The sequence below is a fragment of the Callithrix jacchus genome, chromosome 9 (genome assembly GCF_049354715.1).
Source record: "Callithrix jacchus isolate 240 chromosome 9, calJac240_pri, whole genome shotgun sequence".
In the NCBI taxonomy this organism is placed as follows: Eukaryota; Metazoa; Chordata; class Mammalia; order Primates; family Cebidae; genus Callithrix; species Callithrix jacchus.
The window spans coordinates 136,283,861-136,301,126 of NC_133510.1; the positions used below are offsets into that span (position 1 = coordinate 136,283,861).

General features: G+C 41.6%; 2 protein-coding genes across 9 annotated transcripts in view; one reads left to right on the top strand and one right to left on the bottom strand.

The window, feature by feature from the left end:
- Positions 1 to 3,187: 3,187 nt before the first annotated feature.
- ZNF891 (zinc finger protein 891) lies at positions 3,188 to 14,132 on the bottom strand. 2 transcript variants are annotated; one of them, XM_009004949.5, is made up of 2 exons: positions 13,899 to 14,132; positions 3,188 to 6,422 (listed from the first exon to the last, which is right to left on the bottom strand). In XM_009004949.5, the coding sequence occupies exons 1-2, from the start codon at positions 13,903 to 13,905 to the stop codon at positions 4,771 to 4,773; spliced, it is 1,659 nt and encodes a 552-aa protein (XP_009003197.4). In that variant the 5' UTR covers positions 13,906 to 14,132; the 3' UTR covers positions 3,188 to 4,770. The 2 variants fall into 2 exon arrangements, with proteins under 2 accessions (XP_009003197.4, XP_035114210.2); XM_035258319.3 differs by having other exon boundaries at positions 3,188 to 6,512.
- The window catches only part of ZNF10 (zinc finger protein 10), a 37,876-nt gene continuing 34,625 nt past the window's right edge, over positions 14,016 to 17,266 (top strand). For 3 of the 7 annotated variants that reach the window (XM_078337868.1, XM_009004945.5, XM_078337870.1), the window contains exon 1: positions 14,231 to 14,657. The gene's annotated coding sequence lies outside the window, so the exon portion shown is untranslated. Of the gene's footprint in view, positions 14,049 to 14,230; positions 14,658 to 17,266 lie in introns of those variants that run through there. The other 4 variants (XM_078337869.1, XM_078337865.1, XM_078337871.1 and 1 more) reach the window with 2 other exon arrangements.

The following is a 17,266-nucleotide window of genomic DNA, read 5'->3' on the forward strand; positions in this document are numbered from 1 at the left end:
GCTCATGCCTGTAATCCCAGCACATTGGGAGGCTGAGGCAGCTGGATCACCTGAGGTTGGGAGTTTGAGACCAGCCTGACCAACATGGAGAAACCCCGTATCTACTAAAAATACAAAATTAGCCGGGCATGGTGGCACATGCCTGTAATCCTAGCTACTCAGGAGGCTGAGGCAGGAGAATGGCTTGAACTCAGGAGGGGGAGGCTGCAGTGAGCGAGAAGGTGCCATTCTCCAGCCTGGGCAACAAAACTATGTCTTTAAAAAAAAAAAAAAGATGTGAGATAAAAGGTATAACTCAATTTTTTTTTTTTTGAGACAGAGTCTTGCTGTTTCACCAGGCTGGAGTGTAGTGGTATGATCTCAGCTCACTGCAACCTCTGTCTCCTGGATTCAAGCGATTCCCCTGCCTCAGCCTCCCGAGGTGCGCACCACCACACCCGGCTAATTTCTTTAAAAAAATATTTTAGTAGAGACGGTGTTTCACCATGGCCAGGATGGTCTCTATCTTCTGACCTCATAATCTGCCTGCCTTGGCCTCCCAAAGTGCTGAGATTATAGGTGTGAGCCACTGCACCTGGCCCCAGTTTTTATAAAATGAAAACAAATGTTTGTATGTACATAAAGTCTGACAGAATGCACACTCACCTACAATATTAATTTTTTAAGGCAGTAGAATCTGGGGTTTCCCTTCTGTGTAGGGCAGAAGTTATTTACATTGTTTTCTCTTGTGCATATATTAGTTTTATAATTAAAAAACACAATTAAAAAAATAGGATACGATGGCAGCTGCATAGAAAACATAATAAAACAATGTTAAGATGAAAGTCAAGGAAACCAGTTAGGAGGCTACCGCAGTAAAATCCAGGTGAGGCCGGGTGAGACTGTGCCTCAGTCTACCTGCTAGTGTATAGGATGAGTATCCCTTCTCCAGAATGCTTGGGGCCAGAAGTGCATTGGATCTTGGAATATCTGCATTATACCTTCCAGTTGAGCATCACAAATCTGAAAATCCAAAATTTTAAATGCTCCACTGAGGACTTCTTTTGAAAGTCATAATGGTACATAAATAGTTTCAGGTTTTGGAGCGTTCTGAATTTCAGATTTTCAGATTTGAGATGCTGAAACTGTTCCAAGATCACTGGGCCAAAATCAGAGTGTAAATTCCAATCCCAACCAAGCAGAGCACAATCCCTTGCCAAGTACTCCTGAAGATGATCTCCTCACCCAAGGACCACATGCAGTTGGGACCATTTTCTAACTACTGATTGCTAGTGCTGTACCCACCATGGCTGCTAACACCTGAGACCAAAAAATACTTGGAATCCTCTTAGACCTAAGTATCCATCATCTAATAGACCGCTAAGGTTTAATCTATACTCCCTCTAAATTTTGTTTTCACTGCTAATGGCCCCCAATCTGATCTTTTTTCCTCTATCAATACTGTATTCCTGATGCCAAAGCCATAAACTCTACACCCTGGCCCTTCTGGAGACTCTTTCATGGTGCCCTCTGAGATTCCCGAGTAATAAACTTCCTTCATATGCTCAACTATTTCCCTGAACATTTCCTTGCATTAAACTTGGCTGTTACCTGGGGAGGAAAAAACACCTACCTGACAATAATCACATGAAAGGGGGGCTTATTCCCATGTTCTCCACATATGTATAGGTTAGAAAGTAAGATTGCATCTTCCTTCTCCCTGACGTTGCTTCTAACCATTGTAGCCTTGTAAGAATCACTCCTTCCGTTGAGGTTCATAACATCTAGTTATACCACTTTCTCCCTCTGTTTCTGGCTTTTATTTAAATGGCCTCTCCTCATTCACTTAGACTTTGCTAGTTGCTTTGGTGCCTTCTCCACTGATGGCCCTGTTGACAACTTCGAAGGACTTTCAAACATATAGAGATCTTCTTCACTAAAACCTCCCTCGAGTATTTCATCCACCTTACTCTTAGCAGACATCCTTACCATGAAACCTGTAATCCCATATGTATATTTTTTTGGCCAGGAACAGTAGAAATGGCATCTCTTGGCTACAAAGAGGCTGGGATAGGTAGTTTTGTAGCTAGATACGATACTACTGTTAGCAAAACTGAAGACCTATTCATGAAGAATACAAATATAAATATTTGGTTAGTAATTAGCAGTGGCTCCCACATAGTAGCTCTTAGGAAACACAAACAGCATTATATAGTTCACAAATTCTAACCACTGCTCAGTGAACTTAGATGTATGTAAACAAACAGGTAATTTAAACCAACCTATCCATTTCTCCTTTACTCCTGAGTATCCCTCCTCCTGATGACAAACACCAATCCTTTTGTTTGTGCTCTAAACATCTCCATAACATTCACAGAAACTCATATTAAACTTTATTAAGGTGCATGTTCAACCTCACCATACTACATGTATCACATTAGGATGTGAACATGTTCTAGTTTTTAATATTTTAAACGTATTATCTCTTTACTCCAAATTTCTCTCCAGCTACTACCTTTTCTATTATTCAAACTTGTCTACATCTAGTCTTTACTTCTTTGCCCTTTATTGATTCCCAGTCTAGCACCCATCTTCAACATACCACTCTGTTATTTCCAACTACAATCACAAATGTTCATAGACTGTAACAGGCTCTGTGAAGGTGAGTAAGAAGGACGTCGAAAAAGCTAAACATATACAGCCATCTTCACATGTCTGTATATGTTTACCTTCTTAGGCTTCATCTAATTTGATCCCTAAGTAACACTGAAAATAGTTAATTCGCCCCCTTTTTTTTTTTTTTTTTTGAGAAGGAGTCTTGCTGTGTCACCAGGCTGGAGTGCAGTGGTGCGATCTCGGCTTACTGCAACCTCCGCCTCCTGTTCAAGCGATTCCCCTCCCTCAGGCTCCTGAGTAGCTGGGACTACAGGCACGCACCACCACGCTCGGCTAAGTTTTGTATTTTAGTAGAGACAGGGTTTCATCTTGTTGGCCAGGATGTTCTTGATTTCCTGACCTCGTGATCCACCTGCCTTGGCCTCCCAAAGTGCTGGGTTACGGGCGTGAACTACCGTGCCCAGCCAACTTCACCTTCCTTTTTGAAACTCCTTTGTCTTGGTTCAGTGAAACTCTGTTCTTCTTGTTTTCCTCTTATCTCTCTACTATGGTTCCTTTAAATGTATGTCTTCAGGCTAGGTCAGTCATTCTCTTTTCATTCTTATTCACCTTCACAAAGCATGTTATAGTCTATTTACTAATGTCACTAAAATTTATATCTCTATCTAGACAGCTCCTCAGGTCTAGAATTGCATACCAACCTCTTCATCTGGCTCTCACAATCCTCTGAAGTTAATACGAATAACTAAAACAGCAACTACTGCCTTCTTTCTTCCACCACATGCCGTCCCTTCCATATGTTGTTTCCTAACAAATTGGAACTAATCTGGTCAGAATCTGCAAGACCAACCAACAAAATCTCATGCTTTATTCAGCATTTAAAATTGGTAACTTCCCCTCTATCTGCAATGTTGGGATAATCTTTTTGCTGCCCTAAACACTTGCTTTCAGTGATCTTGGCTCTATCTTCATCTGTTACCTAAGCACAAAAGTTCTGTCAACATTCCTTTTCCATACTCTTTTTTTTCTATGTTCCTCTTCAAATATATACATCCAACATAAGACAGTTAACTCTATATACCTGTTTTTTTTTTCTACAATATGGTGACTGCCTTGACTACATTTATGTACTGCTTAAAAAAAAAAATCAGTTAAGGGCCAGGCATGGTGACTCATGCCCTTTGGGAGGCAAAGGCAGGAGGACTGCTTGATCCCAGGAGTTTGAGATCAGCCTGGAGTTTGAGATCAGCCTGTAGAGACAGGAAGAGCATGTCTCTACAAAATATATTTTTTAAAATTAGCGAGGCATGGTGGCATGCATTTGTGATCCTAACACAGAGCGGGGATCACTGGAGCCCGGGAGGTCGAGGCTGCAATGAGCTGTGACCACACCACTGTACTCCAGCCTGACAGAGACCCTGTCTGAAAAACTGAAAAAAAGAAAAAAATCAATTAATATATTTTTCTCCCATAGAAATGTGTCTGATACAAGCAGTGCAGGGCTGGTACAGCTATTTAAAGATTTCTTTGAGGAACAAGGTTCTCTTTCTTCTACTTCATCCTTAGGCCACAGTTGTCACTCTCATGGCCACTAGATAGCTCTTTCAGCAGCTGTAGGAACGGAAAATTCATAGGGGAAAAGGTAAAGTGCAAAAAGTAGAGGACAAGATAGACAGTTCTGTTCCCAGTGATATCAGTCTATTTTTGAATCAGCAGGAATGAATGACATTGCTACCCTTGGCTACAAGAAGTCAAATAAGAATTCTATAACCAGAGATCTTGTTGTTCTTGACTAAAATGGAATTCACTAGTAAGGAAAGATGAGCTGTGTCTGGTTGGCTACTAGCAATAGCAGCCTCATTGGGCCATACAACAACTTTCACAAAAACACCAACAAAGCAGTAAAATACAGTCCAGATGCTCCAGAAATGATGGAATTAACCTAGAAACCAACAATAAAAAGATAACTGAAAATATACATACCTCATGTATCCAAAATACCTAATTCTAGATAGCCATGGATCAAAAAAGTTATTAGACAGTATTTATAGAACAAGGTATTATATTATACAAGATTTATAACTTCAAATGGTTATTCTAGAGAACAAAGACTAAGACAAGGAGATTGGAATCTACCTTAAGACAATGAAAATAGCAATTCCACATTCATAACACTTATAGGATTTCTCTTCCAGTATGAATTCTCTTGTGTATAATAAGTGAAGAGCTCTGACTGAATGCTTTTCCACACTGAATACATTCATAGGGTTTCTCTCCAGTGTGAACTCTCACATGTCTCCTAAGGGAAGATGAAACACTGAAGGCTTTCCTACATTCCTTACATTCATATGGTTTCTCTCCGGTGTGAGTTCTTACGTGCATTCTAAGGGATGAGAGTCCACTGAAAACTTTCCCACAGTCACTGCATTCATAAAGATTCTCTCCAGTGTGAATTTTCTGATGAACTTTAAGGTGAGAGCTCGTGTTGAAGGCTTTTCCACACTCACTGCATTCATAGAGTTTTTCTCCAGTGTGTATTCTCTTGTGCACTATAAGGTAAGAGCTTGTGCCAAAGGACTTTCCACACTGATTACATTCATAAGGTTTCTCTCCAGTGTGAGTTCTAACATGAGCATTAAGGGATGTTTTTTGACTGAAAGCTTTTCCACATTGATTACATTCATAGGGTTTCTCTCCAGTGTGAGTTCTTAAATGTCTCCTTAAAGTTGAGGAATCACTGAACACTTTACTGCATTCTTTACATTCATATTGTTTCTCACCCATGTGACTTTTCTTGTGTAAAATAAGATTAGAAATCCTTTTGAAGGCTTTTCCACATTGATTACATTCATGTTTCTTTTCTATATGAGTTTGTCCTTGTTTCTTAAGGGATGATTGATGACACAGGGTTTTGTTTTTATTACATTCACAAGAATTTGGTGCCATATGCAAGTTGTTAGGTATAGTAAACATATTATGCTTGAAGTGCATTCCATGTTTAGAATATATATACTCTTTTTGTACTGTTTGATTTCTCTGAAGATGCCACAGCTTTGTATCTATGTATTCGTGACTTTCATAGAGCTTCTCACTTACAGAGTTTTTCACATAATTGTTTATGATTGAATTGTGTTTCAAACATCCAATCTCTGAGTAACAGTTTTGACAATGTTTACAGGTGAAAATGCTTGGTGAAAAAATAAGTTTTGATCTATGTTTAGAGTTTTCCTGTAATTCATGATAGTCACAGAATAGCTCCTGAGATACTGTTTCCTTTGGGGCATATGTCACTTGCCTCCAATGTACCCCAGGAATCTTATACTGTTTTCTGATCTTATGGCACTCCCAGTCTTCTCTTAATGTGGAGGACCAATTATCCATTGTAAATTTTATTTTCACTGCATTGAATGGTTCCTCTCCCAAAATATTCTGCATAGTTGATTCTTTGGTTTTAGGTTGAATCTTCTGATCTGGACAGATGGCTTGGGGATTTATCTTGTTCATACTCCTTATCTCTTCTTGATGCAATGGGGAGATCACGGTAAGCTTGCACAATTGATATTCCACGGAGGTGAGATTTCGATAGTTTTCCAACATCACATCTTTGTATAGACTTCTTTGAGAAGAATCCAGCATTATCCACTCCTCCTGAGTGAACTCTACAGCTATATCTTTGAAGGTCATTGGTTCCTGTAACCAGGTTGTCAGAAATACAGCAATCATCCTTTCCTCGTCAGCACTTCTCAGATGGAAATAAGCAGAGTCCTGTTTAGGCAAAGCCCATGTGGAGGATAGGTCGATAACTGCCATTTTGTAAGTACATAAGCCTACACAAAAGAGTAGAGAGATCAGTATGTTTCTATTTTTGTTTCTCCAGTTCAGTCACAGGAGGGATGCATTTTTACCAGGAGTTCTCCCTGTAGCCAAAGAAGTAGGTTCAGGTAAAAGAGAGCTGGAAACAGGGTCCCATCTGGTGAAAGGTGAATACAAAATTGTAGAGCCTCCCCATCATCTCTCAGCAAGGTCTAACCAGCTTAAAATCTTTACTGGGACTTGTATGGACATGTAATATAACCATCCTTACCCACTTTAAGAAATGCCATCCTGATTCTTTGTACTGGCTTCTCCTGCAGACCACTTTCAGATCTGGGTGGCTGGAGTGTGAGTTATTTTAAAAAATTAAAACTAAAGCGAACCAACCAGTTAATGCATGATTGCTCAATTAAATTTAATGGACAATTTGCTACTTTTTAAAGTTAACTTTTCGAGACAGAAAAAATAATTTCCCTATGAAACACACCTGTTTTATAACTTATTTACAAGGATAACCTTATGGTTTGCCTCGTGGTAAAAGATGTTAAGAATTGTAATGCAGGTTTAATCCTTCATTCCTCATAGTTTTATTTCTTTTCTAGCTAGAGGACTAATTACAGACACTAAGCAACTTTACTAAACAACAGAAAAAAATATTTGAATAAATGGCGAGATTCACTAGGTGAATCACCATGGGATTTTGTTTAATCTGTATATTTAACATGGATTTCCTGACATGTGGTTTTAATATTTAATAAATAAGACAAATGGCTTTCTGTTTGGAAAAAACATCCTTGCATTCACAAATTTCAGATGGATTAAAGATGTGCATATGTGTCTAACAGGAATTCCAGAAGCAAAGAATAAAGGGAATAGAAAAGAAGCAGTGTGAGATAAAATGATTGTTTTTACCCCAAGCTGAAAGGATGCATAGTCCTTGATTTGAAAGCTTACATCAGCCACCAGCTACACTGAAGGTAAACTGTAGAATATCAAGAATAATGTGTGAAACTTTAAAGTTACTGAAGAGAAAAGGCTAATTATCTACAAAGGAATATAAATTATACTGACTACAGACTTCTCAGGTGCAAAGATAGAGGCCAAGAGGGCAATATAATGTTTTCAAGTACTAAAGAAAAACAACCACCACCACCTAGAATTCAATCGTATGCTAAAGAGTGAGAGCAATATAAAAGGCATCTAGGCTGGGCACAGTGGCTCAGGCCTATACTCAGCACTTTGGGAGGCTGAGGCGGGTGGATCACCTGAGGTCAGGAGTTCAAGACCAGCCTGGCCAACATGGTGAAACCCTGTCTCTACTAAAAGTACAAAAAATTAGCTGGGTGTGGTGGCAGACACCTGTAATCCCAGCTACTTGGGAAGCTGAAGCACGAGAATTGAAAATTGCTTGAACCTGAGAGGTGGAGGTTGCAGTGAGCTGAGATTCTGCCATTGCACTCCAGCCTGCGCAACAAAAGCAAAACTCAATCTCAAAAAAAAAGGCATCTATATGGGTGTGTGTGTTTATCACTGAAGGTAGTTCCTTAAGGAACCACTAAAAGGATGTGAACTGGACTCAGCAGAAAGCAGGAGGGTGTAAGAGTAAAACCAAAGGAAAGGAGGAATTCAGAGGAAACAACGTAAGCAAAGAAAACAACAAGCTTCAAAGCAGCAATAGCATCTTCAGGAGAGCACGTAATAAGAGAAATTGTAATTAAAACACACGGAGATATAGTTTTTCCGTGTAAAAACCAGAGACTTCAAATTGTATGAATGCTATTTGGACCATGAGTCAAAGAAATCAGTTTTTAATATTTATGAGAAAACAGAAAAATCTTAACACTGCCAATCTATTTATTATTTACCTATTTTTTTAGAGATAGGGTCTCACTATATTGCCCAGGCTGATCTTGAAATCCTGGCTTCAGTGAGCCTCCACTTTGGCCTCTTAGCCTCTTGAATGCCTGAGACTACAGGTATGCACCAACCCCCTCCCCAGCTGTTGCCTGTAAATTTGATATAAAGGAATTATAAATTTTGCAGGTGTGAGAATATCCTACTTATGATTTTCTTTTGTTATGGAGTCTCACTTTGTCCCCCAGGCTGGAGTGCAGTGGTGTGATCTCGGCTCACTGCAACCTTCACCTCCCGGGTTGTAGCGATTCTTCTGCCTCAGCCTCCCAAGTAGCTGGGACTACAGGTGTGCACCACCACACCCAACTAATTTTTGTATTTTTAGTAGAGACGGGGTTTCACCATATTGGCCAGGATGGTTTCGAACTGCTGACCTCGTGATCTGTCTCGGTCTCCCAAAGTGCTGAGCTTACAGGCGTGAGCCAGCACACCCGGGCCATGATTTTTAAAGGAGTACTTATCATTCAGAGATACATTTGGAAATGTTTACAAATAATATATAACGTCCACGATTTGCCCGGAAATTGAATTATGGCGCCTTTTTCACAAGATGGCACTGATGGCGAAGAAGGAAACTCCTGCCTCTCCTAAGGTTGAAGCCAAAGCAAAGGCTTTGAAGGCCAAAAAGGCAGTGGTGAAAGCATCCACAGCCACAAAAAAAAGAAGATCCGCATGTCACTCATCTTCTAGCAGCCCAAGACACCGAGACTCTGGAGGCAGCCCACATATCTTCGGAAGAGCATCCTGGGTAGAAACAAGACTGACCATCATGCTGTCATCAAATTCCTACTGACTACTGTCTTCCATGAAGAATATAGAAGATAACACACTTGTGCTCACTGTGGATCTTAAAGCCAACAAGCAACAGGTCAACAAGCCTTCTTCACAGTCTTGTGAAGAAGCTCTATGACATTGATGTGGCCAGTGTCCACACCTTGATCAGGCCTGATGAACACAAGAAGGCATATGTTTGACTGGCTCCTGGTTGCTGTGCTCTGGATATTGTAAACAAAACTGGGATAAACTGAGTCCAGATGGCTAATTCTAAATATGTATATCTTCTCACCAGAAAAAAAAAATAGAATGATAGGTACACAATACTGTATTTTTGTATGTGTTTGAAAACTTCATAATTTAAAAAATAATCAGAGAGATATTTCCTATATGAAATAAGAACAGAACTCTATGGATTTTTTTGTTTAATTTCCCAGGAAATTAAAAATTATAATTTAAAAACTCCCCCAAAAGGTACAAGGGTTAAAAGATAAACTTAAGGAACTTTTCTAGAAAGCTGATCTTGAGTGGGCACAGTGGTTCATGCCTGTAATCCCAACACTCTGGGAGGCTGAGGTGGGTGAATCATTTGAGGTCAAAAGTCCAAGACCAGCCTGGCCAACATAGTGAAATCCTGTCTCAGCTAAACACACACACACCCACACCCACCCACACACACAGAAAAAGCCGGATGTGTTGGTGCACACCTGTAATCCCAGAAGCAGGAGAATTGCGTGAACCCAAGAGGCAGAGGCTGCAGTGAGCTGAGACGTTCCACTGCACTCCAGCCTGGGTAACAGAATGAGACTCTAAAAAAAATAAATAAATAAGGCCAGGCACAGTGGCTCATGCCGTAATCCCAGCACCCTGGGAGGCCGAGGCTGGCATTTCACCCGAGGTCAGGAGTTTGCGACTAGTCTGGTCAATATGGTTAAACCCTGTCTCTCTTAAAAATACAAAAATTACAAGCCTGTAATCCCAGCACTTTGGGAGGCTGAGGCAGGTGGATCATGAGGTCAAGAGATCGAGACCATCCTGGTCAATATGGTGAAACCCCGTCTCTACTACAAATATAAAAAATTAGCTGGGCATGGTGGTGCATGCCTGTAATCCCAGCTACTCAGGAGGCTGAGGCAGGAGAATTGCGTGAACCCAGGAGGTGGAGGTTGCAGTGAGCCGAGATCGCACCATTGCACTCCAGCCTGCGTAACAAGAGCCAAACTCCGTCTCAAAAAAAACAAAAAACAAAAATTAGCCAGGTATAGTGGTGGGCATCTGTAATCCCAGCTACCCGAGAGACTGAGGCAGGAGAATTGCTTTAAACCCAGGGGGCAGAGGTGGCAGTGAGCCAAGATCGCGCCATTGCACTCCAGCCTGGGCGACAAAAGTGAGACTCTGTCTCAAAAATAAAAATAAATAAAGCTGATCTAAAAGAAAAAGAGTAAGTGAAAAAAGACAACTATATGAGCAATTTTAATGTCTAACTGCAGATTATTCAGAGTTCCAGAAAGAAAAAATGGGAAAAAGAAAGAAACAAATACAGAGAAACTTCTTAATCTCAAAAAAAAAAAATCACAGTATCTTAGAATTGATCCATCAAAGCAAGTAATTTCTTTAAATAATTAGAACACATATCATCATGAAATTTTTGAATACCAAAGAACTCCAAGAGATGATAAATAGATTACATATAAAGGAACATTGAGAGATACGAAATAGACCTCTCAACAGTTGCAGTAACACTGCTCCATTTTCTGTCTAGCTGCACTGACTTTCAAAATTCTACTGGAAAGTAATTTCCTACTGAGATTTGTATACTAGGCGAAAACACCACACAAATGTGAGGACAAAGTAATTTCTAATCATTTCTACAACTTTAATATATGTAGATCATATGGACCCTTTGTCAAGGAAGTAAGAAGATTACAATCCACCAAACAGGAATAGAAATACTTTACAGGAAACAGGAGATCTAACACAGAGATGAGATGAGGAAACTGATGAGGGTGAAAGGGAAGCCCAGTAATATGCCTACAGAGCAACTCATCATTCTAGATTGTAGGGGAATGGCCAGGAAAAGAGACAAGTGATAAGACTGGATGACAGATTAGGCCTTGAGGAAAATGGAACCAAAAGACAATTTACATAGGTTTCAGAAAAACTAAGCAAATGAATAAAAAAGGCAGTCATTAAAAACCAGAAAGATACACCTTGTACAAGAGAGAAACATTATGGCTCACTACTAAAGACTACATAGTCATCAAATAAAAACACTGAACACATTTAGCCAAAATCTGTGGGAGAACTACATTATAATATTTGTAAAATAATTACATTGTGATTTAAGGATGTGGAAAGAAGGCAACTAAAGTTCTTATTTAACATGATAAAAATTTTAAAATAATATCTCAAATTGGTGAATAAAAAAATAGTGACAGGAGTTCGAAGCCAGAACTGCTTAAATATTTCCAAGTGATTGCCACTAGGAAGAGAAAGGGTTAAGGTGTTTCCTGTTTTTATTATGAGTCTTTTAACATATTCAGCTCTTATAAATGTATACACACAGCTTGGAGCAGTGGCTCACGCCTGTAATCTCAGCACTTTGAAAGGCCGAGGCGGGCAGGTGACGAGGCCAGGAGATCGAGACCATCCTGGAGAACATGGTGAAACTCTGTCTGTACTAAAAATACAAAAAAATTAGGTGTGGTGGCACACGCTTGTAGTCCCTACTACTCGGGAGGCTGAGGCAGGAGAACTGCTTGAACCCAGGAGGAGGAGACTGCAGTGAGTCAAGATCATGCCACTGCACTACAGCCTGGGTGACAGTGTGAGACTCCGTCACCAAAAAAAAAAAAAAAAAAAAAGAAAAAAACATACATTTCTTGGAGCACAAATACAGAGAAATAAATTAATTACAGTCAAATCAAGAAGCGAAGCAGATGACCGGGCACGGAGGCTCAAGCCTGTAATGCTAGCTAGTACTTTGGGAGGCTGAGGTGGGTGGAATGCCTGAGCTCAGGAGTTCCAGACCAGGAGTTCCAGACCAGCCTGAGCAACACGGTTAAACTCCATCTCTACCAAAAAAAAAAAAAAAAAAAAAAAAAAAAGAAAATTAACCAGGCGTGCCCTAACCCTAATCCTAACCCTAACCCAGCTATTCGGGAGGCCAAGGCAGGAGAAGTTGCAGTGAGCCGAGATCATGCCATTGCACTCCAGCCTGGGCGACAGTGCCAGAGACTGTCTCCAAAAAAAAAAAAAAAAAAAAAAAATACACATTACTAGCCGGGCATGGTGGCAGGCGCCTATAATCCCAGGTACTGGGGAGGCAGAGGCATGGGTGGTGGAGGCTGCAGTGAGCCGATCGTGCAACTTAACTCCAGCCTGGGTGAAACAGTGAAACTCTGCCTCGAGAAAAAAATAAAAGTAGAAAATAGCAACAAAGTAAAAGAAAAAAATTTTTTAAATTTTATTTTTTATTTCATTTTAGTAAAAGAAAATTTAAAAAGAGCAAAACTTACTGTAACTGGACTCCTTCCCCCAAAAAAGGGAAGACCAAAACAAAACAACAACCAAAACACCCAAATTTACATCTTTGTAAAGACTTACTTACACCTTATAGGAGTAATCAAGAAAAAAGGCCTGGATAATTAGGTTCAAAAAACAACTACAATTACAGCAGTTATTTAAAAATATTAAAAATAGTAATTTTAAAAATCACCATAAAAATTACTTATAGTGATAAAATAGCAAGGACAATTTTATGCCAACAAATATGAAAAATTAGATTTAAAAAGATTAAAAACAATTATCTAGGAAAAGGTATCTAAAACTGTCTCAATACGAACTAAAAAACCTAATCAATGAGACTTTTTTTTTTTTTTTGAGATGGAGTTTCACTCTTGTTACCAGGCAGGCTGGAGTGCAATGGCGCGATCTCGGCTCACCGCAACCTCCGCCTCCTGGGTTCAGGCAATTCTCCTGCCTCGGCCTCATGGGTAGCTGGGATTACAGGCACACGCCACCATGCTCAGCTAATTTTTTGTACTAAAAAGTAGAGACGGGGTTTCACCATGTTAACCAGGATGGTCTCGATCTCTTGACCTCGTGATCCACCCGCCTCTGCCTCCCAAAGTGCTGGGATTACAGGCTTGAGCCACCGCGCCCGGCCGTTCGATGAGACTTTTAAAAAATTGAGTCAGAAGTTAAATACGTACTAAAAATTCTAAGGCCAAAGGTGTTGCATGTAAATTTGACCAAACTTTCGAGAGCGGGGCGGGGGGCAGTGGTGGAGGGGAACTGTTTTACAGAATAGATGGGAGACTGCTGTCCAAATTATTCAATAGCTTTGTAGAATCCTGTTAGTATAACGGGCAAGGACAGTACACCTATTGCAATAGGTGAAAAGTAGACAAACTATGGCTGTGATTCAACCCATTACTAGATTTAGAAATTCAAGGAGGCTGCTGGACAGAGGCGTGCACGCTCAGCCTCCCCGTGTTGCTTAGAGAAGGAGGCAAACCCGCGCCCCCAGCCCCCCGGTGCTCACCGCGTGCCACCCGTAGCCAACCCCGGACCCCTCCTCCCCGCGCGCCCCTGTTCCCCACTCGCTTCCCGCGCGCCACTGGCACCCAGTAAAGGGCCCCTCCTCCCTCAAGGGCCTCTCTCGCTGCCGCCTCCCTGTAAGGCTCCCCGCTTCCCAGACTCCGGTGAAGCAACCCCTGCATGCAGGAGAACTCAGCGGGATAGGCTGAGCCCACGAGCGACTCGTCCCGGGTGAAAGAGCCACCGCCTCGCACGCTCACCGTTCATCTCTGCCTGCCTCCGGGTGTCGGCAGTCTGGACCGAGGGGGACGCGGGGCCGGACTACATTTCCCAGGAGCCCGCGCGCCGCCCCGCGGAGGAGCCTGGGCTGTGCTGTCAAAGCTGAAGTCCCGCAGTGTCCGGCACTGAGGGTCCGTTGGGGCGCCAGTGAGGGGTCGCCGGCTCGAGGGACCCTGAGCGCGCGCTTGACGGGCCGGGGGGCGGGGCGCATGCGCAACGGTGTATGTAGTGGGTGCGTGTGCGTGCGTGTGCGGCAGGGGCGGGCACAGGAGTGATGGGGCCGGGGGCGGGTCGCGTTAGCGTGCGTGACGACAGGCGGGGCGGAGGTGGCGCCGCCGCGCCGGGCCGGCCTCGGACTCAGGTCTGACGCCGCTCTTCGCGCGGCGCTGGTGAATGGAGTCGCGTTCTCTGTTTTGCAGCTGCTGCTGCCTTTGTGACTGGATCGCTTTCTCCCGTCGAACCTTCTAGTTACCTATTGCAGGTATATACGGAAGTGCTGAATTTTGCGTGTTTGCATCGGTCAGGCGCGTGTTGAGCTCTTTAGTTGTGTGGCAGTGTATTAGCTTCGTTTTTCTAGGTGGACTGTAATTTTGTCAATGAAAGATTTTAACGGTGTTCGTCACCCCTTGCATGAGTCACTCTCGTTCCCTCGCGCGCCCCGGAGTTCACGGCGGCCGTTCTTGTTCTGTGGAGAATAGCGGCTGCACCTGGAGATTGACGTGGAGCGGGCGGCGGCGGTGGTAAGTTTGAACTAGATATTTTGAGTAATATAAAATAAGGTTTCTTCCATTCTTCCTTCCATTTTTCCCCCCAGCCGGGATAGACGTTCAGGATTTTGCATTTGGCCTTTCTGTCATCTGTTGAAATGGAGAAGCCGGTTTGTGTGTGGTCTTTTACAAACAAATCCTGCATCTCTAGCTCCTAGCTTCCTCATCTTCAGTTTTGTTTTTTAATCAAATAGGTTAACCGGAGTTATGTTTGTATGTTTAATCTACTTTTTTTATTTTCAGAGACAGATCATAAATTTAATTACTACGTTTTTATTTTCCCTTGACACTAGATTTGTTAATTAAAATTATATATACACCCTCTGACACATAGACGAGTATCAGAGATAAGGTTAACATCAAGATTGTGTACGTAGATCCCACCCAAAGTGTATGCAGAAGGTGAACAATTTCAACTCTAGCTATACATTATTAGCAGAAAGAGACTGCTAATTAAAAAAAATTAAAGTAAAAGAGAAGGCAGGATGTCACCCGGAATGCCAGCCAACAAGTGTTATTAGGTTAGAGATGGCTGCGGTTAGCTCTCCCAGAACTGGATAGCACACCTCTTCCCTACCCCCTTTAAAATCACCTCAACACTAACTTTTCACTTACGACATAACCTATCTCTTCTGTTTTATTAAAATTGTCCCTCCATCTTGCAGAGCCCTCCTGGATGGTAAGTTGCACACGCTCATTCCTCTTCTGGAAAATTACATTTGTTTTTTCATTACTTCTCTCAGCACACGTTTCTTTAGCTCTTAGCATCTGCCAGTCACGAGGGCAGAGATTTGAAATACACATCATAAATTAAATGAGAATGTGTGCTTATCAATATTTTATGGAAGCACTGTCTGGAAATTCTACATAGGCCAGTATTTAAGTTGCTAGGAGGCTTACCTTCTGGAAAAGAGATTACAAAATTATCCTTATTAAGTAATAAGTTGCCAAAATGAGAAGAGATTCAATTATTATCAATAATTTGTAGTAAAGTGACTGAAATATGTAAGCTAACAGATTGACTTACTGTCCTCAACAAGTTAGCTAGCACATACTTATATTTTTAAAAAGTCTTCAAAATGAGAAAATAATTAGTTTTAGCTAGAAATACATGTGAAGTATGTGAGAAAAAACATCAAACTCTACTAGGCAATGTAGAAGAATAAAGAATGAGTAAGAATAAGAACAGTTCTGTTTATAGATTTTATCCAGTTGTCAAGAAAATCTGAAAATTTTTTTTCTTTTGAGATGGAGATTTGCTCTTGTTGCCCAGGCTGGAGTGCAATGGCGCATCTCAGGTCACTGCAGTCTCCGCCTCCCGGATTCAAGCAATTCTCCTGCTTCAGCCTCCCTAGTACCTGGGATTACAGGTGCCCGCCACCATACCCAGCTAGTGTTTTGTATTTTTAGTAAAGACGGGGTTTCACCATGTTAGCCAGACTGGTCTCAAACTCCTGACTTTAGGTGATCCATCCGTCTTTGCCTCCCAAAGTGCTGGGATTACAGGCATGAGCTGCAACACCTGGCCAAGAAAATCTGACAGTTTTTTTAAAGAACACCCAGGTACCTTGTTCTTTCCTTTATAACTTTGTGCTTCCTTTTTTTTTTTTTTTTTTTTGACACGGAGTCTCGCTCTGTTGCCAAAACTGGAATGCAGTGGTGCAATCTTGGCTCACTGCATCCTCCGCCTCCCAGGTTCCAGTGATTCTCCTGCCTCAGTCTCCCGAGTAGCTGGGATTACAGGCACATGCCACCACGCCCAGCTAATTTTTGTATTTTTCTTAGAGACAGGTTTTCACCACATTGGCCAGACTGTTCTTGAACTCCTGACCTCAGGTGATCCGCCCCCCTTGGCCTCCCAAACTGCTGGGATTACAGGCGTGAGCTACTGCACCTGGCTTATATCTTTATGCTTCTTTAAAGTGGCCCATTTCTCCAGTGTCTGTTAAAGGAGGAAAAGGTTTTGTTAAAAGAAAAGGGCTCCTAGAGATAGGTTTCCTTGATTTTTATCAAATAATAATTCAAACACCAAAGCTTTGATAGCAGATAGTTAAACAATATTTTAGGTTTTTAAAACAACATTATTTTGCTGAGCGTGGTAGCTCGTGCCTGTAATCCCAGCACTTTGGGGTACCGATGTGGGTGGATCACCTGAGGTAGGGAGTTCAAGACCACCTTCACCAAAATGGAGAAACCCTGTCTCTAACTAAAAAAAACAAAATTAGCCAGGTGTGGTGGCACATGCCTGTAATCCCAGCTACTGAGAAGGCTGAGGCAAGAGAATTGTTTGAACCCAGGAAGCAGAGGTTGCAGTGAGCTGAGATGGCACCACTGCATTCCAGCCTGGGCAACAAGAGCAAAACTCCATCTCAAAAAAAAAAAAAGAAAGACCAAAAAACAAAAAACATTATTTTAAGGAAAAAAGAAGTTTTTTATTGTTAATATCTCTGTTGTGCCTACAAGACTCTTACTTTCATCAACAATACTCTTTCTAGCATGTCTCATGTCAGCCAGGGCTTTTAATTTTCTGGCTATGAAGCAAGGTTGGAACTAGGTGTGACAGGCCACCTCTGTCTATATAT